The sequence below is a fragment of the Paroedura picta genome, chromosome 1, assembly GCF_049243985.1.
Source record: "Paroedura picta isolate Pp20150507F chromosome 1, Ppicta_v3.0, whole genome shotgun sequence".
Lineage (NCBI taxonomy): Eukaryota > Metazoa > Chordata > Lepidosauria > Squamata > Gekkonidae > Paroedura > Paroedura picta.
Window position 1 is genome coordinate 21,589,519 of NC_135369.1, and position 16,967 is coordinate 21,606,485.

General features: G+C 49.8%; 1 protein-coding gene across 2 annotated transcripts in view; it reads left to right on the forward strand.

Annotated features, from left to right (window-relative positions):
* The window catches only part of F11R (F11 receptor), a 41,892-nt gene that overhangs the window by 17,975 nt on the left and 6,950 nt on the right, over positions 1-16,967 (forward strand). For both annotated transcript variants that reach the window (XM_077326338.1, XM_077326328.1), the window contains exons 2-5: positions 9,247-9,300; positions 13,088-13,201; positions 13,994-14,137; positions 15,812-16,014. In XM_077326338.1, coding sequence (XP_077182453.1) covers positions 9,247-9,300; positions 13,088-13,201; positions 13,994-14,137; positions 15,812-16,014 — 515 coding nt within the window. The remainder of the gene's footprint in view (positions 1-9,246; positions 9,301-13,087; positions 13,202-13,993; positions 14,138-15,811; positions 16,015-16,967) is intronic.

Here is a 16,967-nt window from a genome sequence, read left to right on the forward strand (position 1 = left end):
ATGTGCTTGCAGTTGAGAAACCCGGAGCTGGCAACCCCCACAGGAACGTTCTCCCGCTCCCTCCCTGCCAAGCAGTGTTCCTATTCTTATAAAACAAAATAAAACAATAATTTTATTGCTGTTGTGTGGTTCTGGGGACACCCAAGTTGTGTTCTGAGAATCTGGACCCGGGTCTTACAAACTCAAGCAGAGTTTAAGCAGAGCCTAGTCATCTCACTGAAATGATGACTTTATGAGCTTAGGCAGAGTGTGAGTGGGTGGGCAGGAAGGGATGTGCCTGTGTTTGTCTCGTGTGGCCCTTCCTTGCATCCCCAGGGAATAGCTGATTGCCACTGCAGGACAGTAGGTGATTTTCTTCCAGGCCAGGCTGGATTGTGGAGATTTTTTTTTGGGGGGGGGGCAGGGAATCGCTAGGGCAGGGATAGTCAAACTGCGGCCCTTCAGATGTCCATGGACTACAATTCCCAGGAGCCCCTGCCAGCGAATGCTGGCAGGGGCTCCTGGGAATTGTAGTCCATGGACATCTGGAGGGCTGCAGTTTGACTACCCCTGCACTAGGGCATGAGAATTGGATCATCGTGGATGGGCAGGTAGCTGTGAGTTCCTGCATTGTGCAGTGGGTTGGACTAGATGACCCCAGAGACCCCTTCCAACTCTATGATTGTATCATTAAAGCATGTAGTCTCTCCCTTAGATGTGGAGGAGGGGAGACACTTAGATCAGGACTGAGAGTCTTTATTTATATACTTGTTTATTAGATTTCCATCCCGTCACTCATGGCAACTGTCTGATGGCGGGTTACATGGTGAAATCCCACATAACAAAGAATTCCCCACTAAATCCCGTGTTAAAACAGTTAGCGTCAGTTCACTTCTGGTGGCAAAACTGTACTTCCTGTTTTTAAATACTCGAACCCCCTGCTGTACACATATAAATGTGATACTTACGAAACAAGAATGTATAATTGCGATCTCAGTAGCTATGGAATGACTAATCAGTTACTAAGCCTCTTAACTTAAAAATTCAGGAAGTGTCTTCCTGTTTCAAAATACCCACCTAGTCTGGCTGCGTTCGTCAGAATCCTGGGAACAAATCAAGTGGCAGCTGAAATGGCAGAAATGACAGCCATTCAGTTTTCAGCCTTTCCACGTCTTCAGGGAGGGCTTCAAGTTTTGGGAGAGGGGCAAACTGACCTCCTGTGGGCATACCTGCACATATATATTTACACGCACACTATAGTGAGGGGCGGGATATACATTAAATGGATAAATTAATAAATATACCTCTCCCTTCTGGGATGGAGCAGGCTGGCAGCTCCATCCAGCCCCACTGAGTCTGTCAAGATTTCCTTTCCTGGGTCTTTCTCACGAATGGAAATGGGGAAACTGCCCCCAGAGGCCCCTGCAACATCAGCTGCAGTAAGTGCTGGAGATAGGGAGAAAGAGCTACCCTCTGCTGCTTCCTCCTGGGGAGCTCTTACATCTCTAAAATGCAATGGAGCATGCATGCTTCCCAGTCTCCCACACACAGATATCATGTTTTGGCCTCATCTCCCAGTAAACGTAGACCAGCTGTAGATTATGTTTGCCAGCCTCCAACTGGCTAGTGATCCCTGGCCCCAAGGAAGTCTGCTTGACCTTAACCATGGCCAGAGCCTTCTCTGTCCTGGCCCCAACCTGGTGGAACGAGCTCCCAGAGGCGACCGGGGACCTGACGGAACTAAGACAGTTCTGCAGTGCCTGCAAAAGGGAGCTCTTCCGCCAGGCATTTGGTTGAGGCTGACTGGAACCAGCAACACCCGCTGGGCACCCAGGAATCCGTGTATCTGAACTGAGCCATGGACCTATTTGATTGTTAGGCTATTAAATTGTTATTCCCTGTTGTTGTTGTTATTACCACGTGTTTCTATTTGACACAAAATCCGAGTTCAATGTATTGTTCTTTCATGTTCCATGTGAACCGCCCTGAGCCTTAGGGGAGAGCGGTATACAAATGTAATAAATAAATAAGGTCAAAATAGCTGCTTTGAAGGGTGGGTTCTATAGTCTTGTATCCTCCTAAGGCCCCTCCTCAGGCTCTACTCCCCCTCCCCCAATCTCCAGGTCAGGGGTAGTCAACCTGTGGCCCTCCAGATGTCCATGGACTACAATTCCCATGAGCCCTTGCCAGCAGTGGCTCATGGGAATTGTAGTCCATGGACATCTGGAGGGCCACAGTTTGACTACCCCTGCTCCAGGTATTTCCCACCCCAGAGCTGGCAACCCTACGGCCAATATTCCTGTGGACTTGGAAGCTGTGACAAAGCAGAATGGTTACACATTGGCCTGAAGTTCTGGCTTAGATTAATCTTGCTTTATGTTCTCAGTATGCCAGGCTGCTTAACAGTTCTCGGAACAGAGGAGCCTGACCTTACTCTAAGAACAAGTAGCGAGGAAACCTGGTGACCGCTTTGAATGTGCAGTGTGTTTTCTTGGAGATCCCAAATAACCTTTGGGTGCTTAAGTGGCTGCTTGGTTTTGGAACAGTTTTTGCTTTGGTGTGGTCGGTATGTGCTTCGACTGAGTGCCAAGAGGCAGAACCCTGCCTTGATGATACAGCGAAAACATTTCAAACTTCTATCGTAGCCCTGGCATTCTCTTAAAATCCCCGGAATCCTGTCTTTCTCTATCGCCTATTTCCCTGGCCGTTTCTTCAAGGAGCTCATTGTTTTTAACTCTTGTCCATTTTATTCTTCTGAGAATCTGGTGAGATAGGTGAGGGTAAAAGAAAGCAGTTGGCCCAAGCTCTTGGAGTAGACTTCATGAGTGGGGTGGGGTGGGGTGGGGTGCAGGCATGCAGGCTTCCCGAACCACTAAGCTTTACCACATTGGGTTGTTCCATCACCTTGGGGTAGCAAATGATAGATTGAGTGGGTGGGCAGTTTTTCCCCACTCCCCTTGGGAAAAGTCTGAAGCTTCAGGAGCTATAGATCAGTGCTTCTCAACCTGGGGGTCGAACGACCCTTTCACAGGGGTTGCAGCAGGGCAAGCAGCTTGGCCAGGGGGGTGCCAGACACACAACAGTCTTGCAGGGTGGATCAAGATAGAAAGTTCATCTGTCTGGAGCAGTGGAAAAGAGTGAGTTTGGCATGAGAAATCCCAGGGGGGGGGGGAAATAACAGTTTATATACGATCATGAACAATTGATCTTCATGCCATTCGTCAGTTTTGGTTTAATTTCAGTGAATGAAAACTTGTATAATTTTATGGTTGGGGGGTCACTACAACAGGAGAAACTGTATTAAAGGGTCGTGGCATTAGGAACGTTGAGAACCACTGCTGTAGGTGGTAGGGATGTACAATTCCCCCCCCCCTCAGTTCAAGTCTATTGGACTGAAAAAAACACCCCTGGATTCCAAAATAAGAAAAGGATTCAGATCCTGGAGTTTTCAGAAATCCCAAATTGTGTGTCTGTAGGGTGGGGGGGGGGTGTCCACTCTCTGGAGTGGACTTTATGGGCATCATGCCCTGTTGTAGTTTGTCCCCTCCCTTAACCCCACCCTCCTCAGCTCCACCCTATAGGGCACAAGAACAAGTTATGAAGCAGTCAGGGTCCGAATGCCATGTTTGCTTGCTAATGGCTACTGCTGGGGACAGGCAAGGGCTGGCTGGCCAGTGGGTGATCCTTAAGCAGCATCCATTGTCGCTCTGTCCTGGTAAGCTCACCCCAGGTGAACTGCAAAATTAGAAGCAAGCCTGGCTGCTGCTGGAGAGGGGGAGGATTGTGTGCCTGGGGCCATATGCAGTGGGGAAATTGGCCATTGAGAGTAGGGTACTTAATGCTACTACCTCACTGGCCTGCTCAACAATGAACCTCCAGGTCAGGGGTAGTCAAACTGCTGCCCTCCAGACGTCCGTGGACTACAATTCCCAGGAGCCCCCTGCCAGCATTCTGGAGGGCTGCAGTTTGACTACCCCTGCTCCAGGTCATTGGGAGGGGGGTCTTTTCTGGCTGGATTCCTGTGTTTTCCACCCAGGGACAGGCTTGTGTGATTTCCCCACTGAGGCTGCCAATGCAGTGCAGCAGCAAGGGGGTGGGTGGGTGGGTGGTGGGTAGCACTAGGGATGTGGCCTGGGAGACAAGGGGATGAAGGCTTGGAAAAGTCTGGGAACCACTGGATGAGAGAGAGCTCATTTCTCCGTGAAACTTCCAGTTTTCCCTTGTGGCTTTGCTGCAGTTCTGGAAAATGCAGGGGAGAAAAAAGTTATTTCCCATGCCTTCACATTTCTCTGTGGGATTGCTGTGAAGAGTGTCCCTGGAGATCATTAATTTGCATTTTTGGCAAGAGGCTTAACTTGCAATCCTTTGGGTTTCCCCATTTCTCAGAGAACATGAGCTGTTTGGAGCGTTACAGGCCATGATGGAGGACAAAATTCCAGCCATGCCAGAGGATCCTATAAGAACCAGGGAAGGTGAGCAAGATTCTAGTTCAGTAGCAAGATCTATAGGGTTGTGAGCTTTTGGGAATCAAAGCTCCCTTCATCAGATTCTCAAAAGCTTCTATCCTAGGATTCTTGTTGGCCTTTAAGACGCTGCTCAACTCAATCTTGCTCTTCTACTGGAGCCCAATAGGGCTACTCTCTGAAACCAGAAAAGGAGATTAATTGGTTGCCACCATGGTCTGTCTGCTGAAGCCCTCCCTTTAATAACTTGATTATCAGCATTTGCTTATCCTATAAGCCAAAAGTATGCTCATACTTGGCATTATGTACTGCTTACAACAGTCTTATAAGGGAGGCTGATGATATCCCCAAATTAAGGTAAAGGTATCCCCTGTGCAAGCACCGAGTCATGTCTGACCCTTGGGGTGATGCCCTCCAGCGTTTTCTTGGCTGATTCATTACGGGGTGGTTTGCCATTCCCTTCCCCAGTCATTACAGTTTACCCCCCAGCAAGCTGGGTGCTCATTTTACCGACCTCAGAAGGATGGAAGGCTGTCAACCTTGAGCCGGCTGCTGGGATTGAACTCCCAGCCTCATGGGCAGAGCTTTCAGACTGCATGTCTGCTGCCTTACCACTCTGCGCCACAAGAGACTCTTATCCCCAAATTACAAGCTGCCTAAGAAGCAGCTTGCCTAAGAAGACCAAGTGAGCTCGTAGCAAAGGTGAGAATGGAACCAGTTTTTTGTCATTCATACTTAAGTAAGGTTGCCAGCTTTGGGCTGGGAAATTCCAGAACATTTTGGGGAGGGGAGAGACCTCAGTGGGGTATAATGCCCTAGAGTCCACCCTCCAAAGCATCCATTCACTCCAGAGCAGCTGGCCTCTCTAGTCTGGAAATCAATTGTAATACCAGGAGATTTCCAGGCCCCACCTGGAGGCTGGCAACCTCATTTTCAGTAGCTTCGCTGTAGTATTCTGCCAGTCCCCTTTCTTGAAGCAGGGTAGACTGGTGTTGTTTGGGAGGTACAGCCCCGTCCCCTGCCACACAATAGGAGGAGGGTGGCTGGTCAATAGAGTGAGTTTTGCTCTTGGCTAGCTTTCACAAGGCAGCCTTCAATCGAAAGCAAATGCAAAGAAAGGAAGGGCTGGTTTGCAGCCAGGTGGAGGGGGGGGGGAAGGGGCTGGCAGAAAGCCCCCCCCCTCCCCGTAATTGTATGACAAAGGCCAGCTGAAGTCATCTTCCGGTGGTGAGGTCACTCCACAAGTCCCTGGCTGGAAGAAGAGGGGGGATCTTTTCTTGACCAGAAGAGGAAATGACTTCCCAAGAGTGTGGGGGTGGGAAGGGAGGGGGAATGGAGCTTGCCCTGAGCTTAGTTTCACCCACTGGTTTCTTCTGCCACTCCCCAAGTGAGCACAGAGTGTGTGGGAGGGAGGTGTGGCTAGAGCTCAGTGCAGGGAGTTCGGCCAGGTGGGTCAGAGAGGGAAACGATCCCTTTCTTCCTCTCTCCCCCCCCCTTCCCGCTTCCCGACCCTTCCCTGCAAAAGTGCTCTCATCCTTGGTGCAATAAAATCAGAGTCCCTTAGTACCTTTAAGACCAACAAAGACATGAGCTTTCGACTGCAAGCACTCTTCTTCGTCAGACTAAGAACTGACCATCATAACAGTACGAATAGAAAAGCAAAAGTTAAATACGGCTACTTATTCTTGGTAGCATCTTTCATTATTTGGAGCAGGACTGGCTTTCGATACCCTGCTTTTCGCTACTGGAAGGAGTCCCAAAGCAGCTCACAAGCACCTCTCCCTTCCTCTCCCCACAACAGGCACCCTTTGAGTTAGGTGGGGCTGAGAGCTCTAAAAGAACTGCTCTGATGACAGCCCTAAGAGACCTGTGATGAGCCCAAGGTCACCCAGCTGGGTGCATGTGATGAAGTGGGGAATGAAACTCAGTTCTTCAGATTAGAGTCAGCTGCTCTTAACCCCTCCGCTCCACTGGCTCTAGTTTTTTATTTATTGTATATATATATGGCATGTGTGTAGTGGAGCCAGGAGGGCCCTTTCCTTGGTGGTCTCCCATCCAAATGGTAACCAAGGCTGATCCTGCTTAGCTTGTGAGATCTAACAAGAGCAGGTGTGCCCGGGCTATCCGGATCAGGGTGGCATCTTTGCCAATAACCAGATGGCACACAGTCCAAAGGGTGCGGTTTATCATCCCCCCCCCCTCCAGTTGTTGCAGAACTTCCTGGGAGATGATTCTTCTGATCCTGTGGTGCTGCAGCTTTAGTAGTAGCTGTATGACCAGTCCAACTCTCTGGTCCTGTAGATCAGGGGTAGTCAACCTGTGGTCCTCCAGATGTCCATGGACTACAATCCCCATGAGCCCCTGCCAGCATTTGAGTGACAGGGGCTCATGGGAAGTGTAGTCCATGGACATCTGGAGGACCACAGGTTGACTACCCCTGCTGTAGATTAACTGCGGCTGCAAATACATGTTCCTGTCAGTTTTCTGCTTTTATGCGCCTGTCTCCCTTCTGATGTCACCAACCTGTGCAGCTATTAAAAGATGGAGTCATAGTTTTTACTGGAGGGCCCTTCCTGGCTCTCGAAAGCCTTTAGAACGTTCGGGTCAATTTGCTTGGCCCTAATAAAAAGCCTTACAAGGGTTTCCTTCTGGTGCCGAATAAAGGAATGTGACCGAGCCTGTAGGTAGGGGGAGGGAGGGGGGACTTGTTCTTTGTCTCCCGGGCCTGTGGTGCAGTTCATCTTGCCCCGTGCCAATGCAAAGGAGATGCCTGGCCAGGCGTTTGCAAGGCAAGGAGGTGTTGGGTGTATCGCTCAGAAGAGTAGCCTTTGTGGGGTCAGGCCAAGGGCATTTTTAGCATTCTGCCCTTAGCAGGGGCTAGCCAGAGAGCTCTGACCTGCTTGTAAACAGGTTACGTAATGGGCCAGGTCAATGAAGAAATGTCTCGTTGGTCTATAGCAGGGCTGTTTTGAAGCCGGCTCTTGTGGTTTCGGGTAGTGAGGTTTTTGCCTGGACAGACACTTGGCTGATCATCTTGCTAGGGGAGGGGAGCTATTCCCACCTGTGTGCAGCTAAAACTCATAGTTGAACACTAGTTCACTGGTGCTACTTATTCCCCTGAAGTTTCACCCCACGGACCTTGCATTATGCCTGGCTGGGCGCATGTGCAGAAATACGCAAAGTGAACAGGTCGGATACTGTGGCTGGTTGCCCCTCATGTGGTAGGGGGCGACAGGCCGTTCCTATTTAGCGTGTGTTTGGTGCTTCCAGTGTCTAAAACGCTTTAGGCTGTGTTTGTTACAACATCCTGGTAAGGCAGGCCAGTGCTAGCAACTTAATGCCGATAGCATACGGTTGCCGATCTCCAGGTAGCGCTTGGAAATTTCCTAGAATTACACTCAGTCTCTGGACAACAGGGGACAATTCCCCTTGACAAAGCGGCTACTTGGAGGTTACTCCCTGCTGAGGTCCCTCTTGGGTTGCCACCCTCCAGGTGGCATCTGGAGATCCCATGGAATTACATTTCTTCTACAGACTACAGAGATGAGTTCCCCTGGAAAGAAGGGATGATTTGGAGGGTGGACTCCAGGGCATTGGCCTGCTAAGGTCCCTCCCCATCCAAACCCTGCCCTTTTGCCCTCTCCAGGCACCGGTCCCAGATCGTCAGGGGTTTCCCAAGCTGCAGTTGGCAGCTGTCCAGATGGGAGGCTGCTCGGAAATGTCTTCGGCCAGAGGGATAGCCAAGTTAGGTTATTGTGGCAAAATGAGGGAGAAGTCCAGCAGTACTTTAGACATAACAAGGGGCCCAGCATGAGCTTTCTTGAATCAGGGCCCATTCCGCACACCTAGGGTGATGCACTTTCAATGTACTTTGGCAGATGGGTTTTCCTGTGCGGAACAGGAAAATCTACTTCTGAAGTGCATTGAAAGTGCATTATCCAACAGGTGCGGAATAGGCCCAGGTCTCACTCCCTGCGGGCTTCCATATCAGGCAGTGCTCTTCTGAATCTCAACTTGCTCTTAGCTTAGCTCTGGGGTCCCAGAAAGGGGAGCCTCAGAGAGACAAGGAAATTCTGGGCACCCGCCACATACGTTGTTCGGGTTGGGGCTGCAGGCTGTGTGGGAAGCTTGTCGAGGGGAAAGAGGTCCTTGGCAGCTTTGACAAGTGTGTGTGTGCGCGTGTGTAGTCAAAGATGATTGTCGGAATATTTGCAAGTCCCGTTTCCAAATGAAAGCCGTCCATAACGCAGTCGGCAGCCTGCTCGGTGAAACCGGTTGTATGAGCTGCTCTGTTACCTGGCTGTCTTTTTGTTTCTAGGTGGAGGGCATGTCAAACTTTTTCAAAGGATTGCCAAATAATTACAGTTGATTGATCGAGTCAAACTTCTGTCTTGAGGTAGCGAATGGAAGGTGTCGTTTTAGGAATGTTACAAGGGAGGTTGGTGGGGTTTTTAAAAAGTGTTTACAGGTCTTTGTAAACATTTTTTTAAAAATGTTTGAGGATGTTTAGTGGAGTATTTATTCTATAGAATTGTATTATGGACCAATTTGCTAAAAGGACCAGTTTTTCTAAAGCTTCCCTTGCCAGGGGTGATTCTCAGAGTCCACACAGGCCGTGTGGCTAGGAGGGTGGGCTGTCCACCAGATTTACAGCCATTCCTTTCCAGAAACCTCTCTTCAAGATGGTGGTCTGAATGCCCTTAGTTGTTTGCTGCTGTGGTCAAGCACTGAAGGGAATCTCCTTCTCTGTCACTCATCTGCTGAGCGAAATCTCTTGACACACTTTTCTTCTTTCTCCTCACAGGGTCCTTGATATCCGGCCAGACTGCAGATGTGGTCCAAGTTGCTGAGAATAGCCGTAAGTTCTAATCAACAAAATCCTGCTTTAATTCCTAAAGCGGCCTTATATCTTTTAGCCCAGTGGTCCCCAACCTTTTTTTTGGCTGGAGACCGGCAAGGCGATGGCCAAGCCCGCGCATCGCGCCTGCGCGGCCGGGCCCTTATTCCCTCTCCCCCCCTCCCGCAGTAAGAAGCTTCCCGGGCCGCAAGCTTGCGGCCTGGGTAGTTTTTTACTGCGGGGAGAGGGAACTGCAGCCCGGCGCCCTGGCCTTCACGGCCCGGCGCCCTGGCCTTCGCGGCCTGACACCGGGCCGCGGATCGCAGGTTGGGGACCACTGTTTTAGTCCACGGCTGTCTACGCTGACAGAGCCTTTGAGGGCCATGGGCAGAGAAAATTTTTGAAACCTAGTTCTTCTGCCTGGAGAGGCCAAGGATTGAAACACCACGCAGGAGTTTTCTAGGTACTTACTTCAATGCCCCTCCCCCCAAATGGCTTCTATTTCAAGCTTTTTTAAAAAAAACAGTATTTGCTTAACTTCTATAGCATTATAGTATTTTGCTGATCTATTGTCTTGATCTGGCCCCTTTAAATGCCCAGCATTGATTCCAAAAAGTCTCTTCGACTGTCTCCACAACAAAAGGATGGGAGACTTGCTTTTTGTAAATAAGAGGAAAGCGGGAGTTCAGAGGGGCCTCTAGTGTTATAATGTTATAGCAACACACACAATCACTATATTTTTTTAAAAGCTTGGAAATAGCCCTCTGGTGGCATGATGAGGGAGAACAGTGGGTGTGTGAGGGCCTGTGGAAAGGAAGAAGACAAGCTGGTATTTTGTGCCCTGCTTTTTACTACTGGAAGGAATCTCAGAGTAGCTTACAATCGCCATCCCTTCCTCTCCCAACAGTAGACACCCTGTGAGGTCGGTGGGACTGAGAGAGCTCTACGAGAACTGTGTCTCCTTTGCAATTCTGACACAGGGCAGTGGGCACAATTACAAAATAGATGCCACAGGAGTTGGAGCCAACTGCAGAATGTCAGGGAGCGAGGTTATGCATATAGCTCTAATAATACTGCTTCATGATTTTGGGCAGAAGCTCCGTTGAAAAAGATGCACACTTTCCAAAAGAAGAAGAAGAGTTGGTTCTTATATGCTGCTTTTCTCTCCCCCAAGGAGGTTCAAAGCAGCTTACAGTCGCCTTCCCTTTCCTTTCTCCACAACAGACACCCTGTGAGGTGGGTGAGACTGAGAGAGCCCTGATATCACTGCTCGGTCAGAACAGCTTTATCAGCGCTGTGGTGAGCCCAAGGTCCCCCAGCTGGCTGCATGTGGGGGAGTGTAGAATCGAACCCAGCTCGCCAGATTAGAAGTCTGCGCTCCTAACCACTACACCAAACTGGCTCCTAACCACTAGATTTGGCAGGCACCAGAAAAGATGTCTACAAGGGGCTGTGGTGCCCACGGGTGCAATGTTGGAGACCCCTGGGTTAGCACACGGTTATACCATGACACTGTGTGGGTGTTCCTAAAGAAACAAAAAAAAGCCACTGCAGTTTGCTAGGTTGAAGCAGAGGACAAAAACCGGTGTGTGGAAGCAGCAAATGACTGTTATGGCCTTTTAGAACCTCCAGAGCCAGCTTGGTGTAGTGGTTAGGAGTGCGGACTTCTAATCTGGCGAGCCGGGTTTGATTCCTCGCTCCCCACATGCAAGCAGATGGGTGACCTTGGGCTTGCCACAGCACTGATAAAGCTGTTCTGACCAAGCAGTGATATCAGGGCTCTTTCAGCCCCACCTCCCTCACAGGGTGTCTGTTGTGGGGAGAGGAAAGGGAAGGCTACTGTAAGCTGCTTTGAGACTCCTTAGGGTAGAGAAAAGCGGCATATAAGAACCAACTCTTCTTCTATGCTGGTCTATCCTGTTTGCCCCTGAAGTTACAGAAGCACGGATTAACTGAGCTTGTTCCAGGTGCATGCCTTGTTTTGTTAGCACAAACAGGGCCGTTCTGGCCATGGAGTGCCATAAAACATTCCCTTTTCCGCCATCCTGGTGCCCGGAGTTTCCCCTGAAGGCAGCTGTCCCTCTCTGGACGGTCCTTTTTCCTTCAACAGGAAATGCTCTTTGATGCTGGAACGGTTGAACAGCACTTCCCCTTCCTGCTTGGATATTCTTTGGAGCTTTGCTCGGTATTATGCCCCAACTTTTTGCCCCCCCCCCTAAACTTATTTTCAGAAAACCCTTTGCAAATGAGAGCATGGCATTCAAGCAAGGGGATAAGGAAAACCATCTGATCCCTTCGCTGCCTCATCTGTCTAATCATCCGAAATAAAAAAAGCTCCTGTACAATCATAATGTAGAACCAAACAGCTCAGTGGGAGCTGTGGATGGCAAAATTACTATAAATAAGACAACACATTGTGTTGTCTCATTTATAGTAATTATGCCAACCACAGTTTCCCGCTGGGTTGTTTGATTCTATATCTAATCAGAACAAGAACAAAAAAACACATCCTTTTGCATGTGTAGTAATCCTAGGCAGAGTCTGCACTTACTTTGTTTATTCCATTGTCAATCCTTTTGAATTCAGATTGATTTGAACTCGAGTCTTCCTCTCCCCCCCCCATCCCCATTGAAACAGGAAAGTGTTCTGCATGTGGTTAGGGAGGCTCAGAAGAGGGGGGACGGGAGGCAAATGGAGACTCTTTTTTTGTTTTCTTGAAGGGGGAGAGGATCAAAGAAGTCAGAGGAGGAAGGAAAAAATCCTTTCTTTTCTTGAAGGGAGGGGGAGATCGAAGAAGGCAGAAAAAAAATCCAAGATGGCTTCTCCTTTAAGGCAAGTTTGTCACATGACCACCTGTGGCCAATCATGGGTCCTCTACCACGGAGAAGAGCCCAGATTCAGAACAGCCTTTAAATATTGAGGGTTAAATGCACTCTAAGATATCGCACAATAAAGGTAGAGTCACTCCGGATCAGTCCTTCTTGCTGCAGAAGGAAAATTTAAATCGCCCAAAATCCAAATGGAAATTGCATTCTGTGTAGAGGGCAGGGACTGAATTGACCTGGGATTGGAATAAAAATGTTCCAGGAAAGAGGGTTAGCTTTTCCCTCCAGAATTTCCCCACTTCAAAATGCTTGTGCTCAGGTATTTCTTTAAACCTCTGAATGGGGGGAGGGGACACACACTGGGTTTTGCTGGTCGGTCTTCCAATGGCTTAAGCCAGGGGTTGTCAACCTGTGGTCCTCCAGATGTTCATGGACTACAGTTCCCACGAGGGAATTGTAGTCCATGAACATCTGGAGGACCACAGGTGGACTACCCCTGGCTTAAGAGATACAGGGGGATACAGCCTTAATCAATAAAGCAGTGTTTGGGAATTACCCCCTTGATTCTCAACCATCTTCTAGTCCAGGGAATGGACCCTGCAGGATCCAACCTAGGGCTTCATGGATGCCAGTGTGCTTCTCCCCTAACCAATTCAGTCTCCCTGGGAAATCCGTAAGGATAGTAAACATCATGGCTTGTTCAACAGAATTGATGTATCCTTAGATGCATTTTACTTGTGCTTGTTCCAACAAGTTGTGTCTAGGAGGCACCTCAACCTCTCTCCTCCTTCCTTTCCAACATTACTGACTCATTTTGGCCCTGTGTGGTTGGGGACCATGATGGCAGCCTCATTCCGTCATTATTTCTTCAGGGTGTTGTGCCTCAATATTATTTTGTTCACCTTAGTTTCTGCAGTGTGGTGTTCTAATTCGCTGCCGTTCCTCACACCATTTTGTCCTTCTTTCCCCTCCTACGTTTCTAGCGGTCAGCCTGCCCTGTAAAGCCAGAGCTGGTCAGAATGCGCCATCGCGCCAGGAGTGGAAATTCTACCGTCCCGGGACCACTGCGTTTGTGTACTATGAAGGCAAGGTGACAGGTACGTGGTGGTTTTGGTGGCTGGTGGAAGACTCCGCCTTCTAAAGCAGGAGGCTTTTCTAAACGGTGTCTTGGCATTGGACAAAAAGACTTACCCAGAGTGGGGCCCACCACGGCCTTCCCTGTTGCCCACTTGATTCGCCCCGGATGTCTCCTGCCTCGTTGGAGCAGAAAGTGCCACCAGGAAGTATCACCTTTGGTTCTGTCAGTGAGATCCATTTGGAAATAGCTCCCCCACCCCTCCTGGAGGTGCTTGACTGGTTTTTGAGATAACACTCAGCATTCAGAAAGTGCCTGCCCATAGACTTAAAGTTTGAGGATCTCTGTTTTGGAAGATGCCTCTTCACCACCTAAAAGGCTTTTACTCAGTTCCCTGATAACACAACGACACGTGATTCTCTGGGCATTTGCAGATAGATGCCTTTACACCACTTACAACTTGGTGTAGTGGTTAGGAGTGCGGACTTCTAATCTGGCAAGCCGTGCTTGAAACTGTGCTCCCCCACATGCAGCCAGCTGGGTGACCTTGGGCTTGCCCCAGCACTGATAAAGCTATTCTGACCGAGCAGTGATATCAGGGCCCTCTCAGCCTCACCCACCTCACAGGGTGTCTGCTGTGAGGAGAGGAAAGGGAAGGCAACTGTAAGCCACTTTGAGACTCCTTCGGGTAGAGAAAAGTGGCATATAAGAACCAACTCTTCTTCTTCTTCTAGAGCCTGGGGTTAGGCAGCAGTGAGCCCTGGTGGGGGCCATGCTTATAGATACTATGATAAAAAGATCTTTTTTTCTGCAGAAAACTACAAGGACCGTGTTCAGTTCTACAACAACGAGCTTTATTTCAAGTCGGTCACCCGCAAGGACACAGGGCAGTACACCTGTCAGATTGTTGCCGGTGATGGAACTGTTTCTGAAAGCGTGGTGGACCTTATTGTCGAAGGTAGGCACGAAAGCAAGGGAGGACTCCGATGTTCCCTGTGGCAGAACAAGCTGCCCGCTCAACGGATGCCAAGCCTGTGGGCCATTCCGGCCCTCCTCCCCTTCCCTGGTTTGGGGGGGGGGGGTCTTTCTCTTCCTCCCCTCACTCACTTTGCAAGGGACAGTGAGACCCATTGGCTGGGTTCTTGGTGTTTTGTAGTAATAAAAACCATTAATCTTCGGGTCCCACCTGGGGAGTTGGCAACTGCCCAGTTTTGCCTGGTTTTCTTCCTCTGGGCCTTCCCAGTGCAATAGAACTGCCCGAGCAGGGGAGACTAGGTGGTCCAGAGCACCAGTCACTTGTTTATATTCAAAACTCGGGTTTATTTAACTATTTACCCTTTAGATCAGGGGTAGTCAAACTGCGGCCCTCCAGATGTCATAGAATCATAGAGTTGGAAGGGGCCATACAGGCCATCTAGTCCAACCCCCTGCTCAATGCAGGATCAGCCCTAAGCATCCTAAAGCATCCAAGAAAAGTGTGTATCCAACCTTTGCTTGAAGACTGCAGTGAGGAGGAGCTCACCACCTCCTTAGGCAGCCTATTGACTTCAGTGGTGCCTTGTTTCCCCCTCTAATGGGAACTCAGAATATCTGACATCACTCCCCCTTCACCCCTAGGAGAGTGGCTAGGGTGAGCACCTGTGACTGGCCTAAAGTCACCCAGTAAGCGTCCGTGATGGAGCTGGGATTTGGACCTGGGTTCTTGGCCCAATAGGCGAACCGCTGCAGCATTCGGGCTGTCACCTCATGCTGGTATCCTGTATCTCAGGAGCTGCCTGGTGCAAAGTGATAGGGCTGTGCATTAGTGCTCATGCACAGTCGCTACCAGGCATGTGTCATAGAGGCTAGGTGCATCTGTTTCTCCACTTGGAGATTTTCATGTCTGCAAATTCAGGGGAAGGAGCAGAGCTCTCAAGAAACGGCACTGCGGCAAGCTCCTGTTAATGGAGCTGCAACAAGGTAGCTCCCCAAAGACCACGGGCATGGATCGATTTATTGGGGACCGGGCTAAGAAACCATGAGGCTTTCTGACAAATGGGAGCAGTTGGGGCATGCATTTGAAATGAAGACTGGGAATTTGCTGCCAGAGGATATAATGATGGCCCCAGGAATAAACAGATTAATGGAAGTTAAGTTTATTAATGGCTACTGGCTATGGTGACTAAGGGGAGCCTCCACATTCAGAGGCAGTCAACCAGGAGCCAGGAGGCAACTCCAGGGAAAGGACTTGACCCTGTTGGTGTACTGGTTAAGAGCCTCTAATCTGAAGAGCCAGGTTCGATTGCTCGCTCCTCCACATGCAGACCTTAAGCGAATCACAGTTCTGTCAGAGCTCTCTCAGCTTCAGCGACCTCACAGGATGTCCGTTGTGGGGAGAGGAAGGGAAGGTGATTGTAAGACGCTTTGAGACTCTTTCGGGTAGAGAAAAGCGGCAAATAAGAACCCACTCTTCTTGTTGGCCTTCCACAGGAACTGGTTGGCCCGTGTGAGACAGGATGCTAGACTAGACGGACTCTTGGTCGGATCCTGCAGGGCTCTTCTTCCCATCTTCAAGTTGCCCTCAGCAGCTGTGAGCCCGCCTCAGTTGACCTCCATGCCCTCGTTCCTGTAATGGCATCTCTTTCCCTTCCAGTTCCGCCCTCCAAGCCCAAGGCGCAAGTGCCCTCCTCGGTAACCATCGGCAACAAAGCGATCCTGAGTTGCCTGGAGACGGAAGGTTCCCCGCGGCCCACCTTCAAGTGGTACAAGAACGACATCCTCATGCCCGTGGACCCCAAAACCAACACCCTCTTCAAGAATTCCTCCTACACACTTGACGCCAATACAGGAGTGCTGGTAAGGCCTCGGGCTGGAGGGCAGAAGGGGGCTCCGGGTTTGGTAGTCGGAAAGCGTGTCCCTACAATGGGGGGATGGGGCGGGGGAGGGTAAGACAGTAGGGTGTGCCGAACTTGCCATGTGCCAATTCTTGCAAGACTTTTTAAAGCCATAAGTGCTGCTGTTTGGGTCTGTAGGGTTCGCTGTTGCCAGACTGGAGTGGCTGTCTGTCTGGGGCTTTGGACAGCGAGAGAATTTTCCCAGCATCTGCAGCTGGAGGGAGGTTTTTGTGCTGGCAGCGGTGGGGTGTCGTGGGAGAAAAGGCAGGGAATAGAAGCACTATCTGAAGAGTGAGGAAAAGGGGGTGGCTGGTTTTTCGTACCCTGCTTTTTGCTACCTGATCTTTGCTGCCAAGGAGTCTTAAAGCGGCTTACAATCCCCTTCCTCTCCCCAGAACAGACACCTTAAGAGGCATTTGAGACTGAGAGAGCTCTCAGAGAACTGTGACTGGCCCAAGGTCACCCAGTTGGCTGCATGCGGAGGAGTGGGGAATCAAACCCAGTTATCTGGACTAGAGCCTGCTGCTCTTAGCCACTGCTCCAGTGTATGGCATGGCAGATGAAATGTTTCATCTATTTTCTGGCATATCCTGGGTTTTGGCAGGGAAAATCGCTCAGTATCCAAATCTTGATCTTTAGAGGTCGCCAACTGCTCGCAGCTGCGTCCATAAAATGGTGAAATTCGACAGTCAGTGGTGTGTTTTGTGATGGCAACTTCAGAACCATTTCAGGGATTGAATGGGAGCCCAGCCTAGTTCCCCTTTTCCCAACATTTCTGCTAGGCTAACTTTGTCCAGATAGTTTCAAATGGGTAGCCGTGTCGGTCTGAATTAGCACTATAAAAGCAGAGTCCAGTCGCACCTTTAAGACCAACAAAGATTTATTCAAGGCATGAGCTTTCGAGTCCTTGCACTC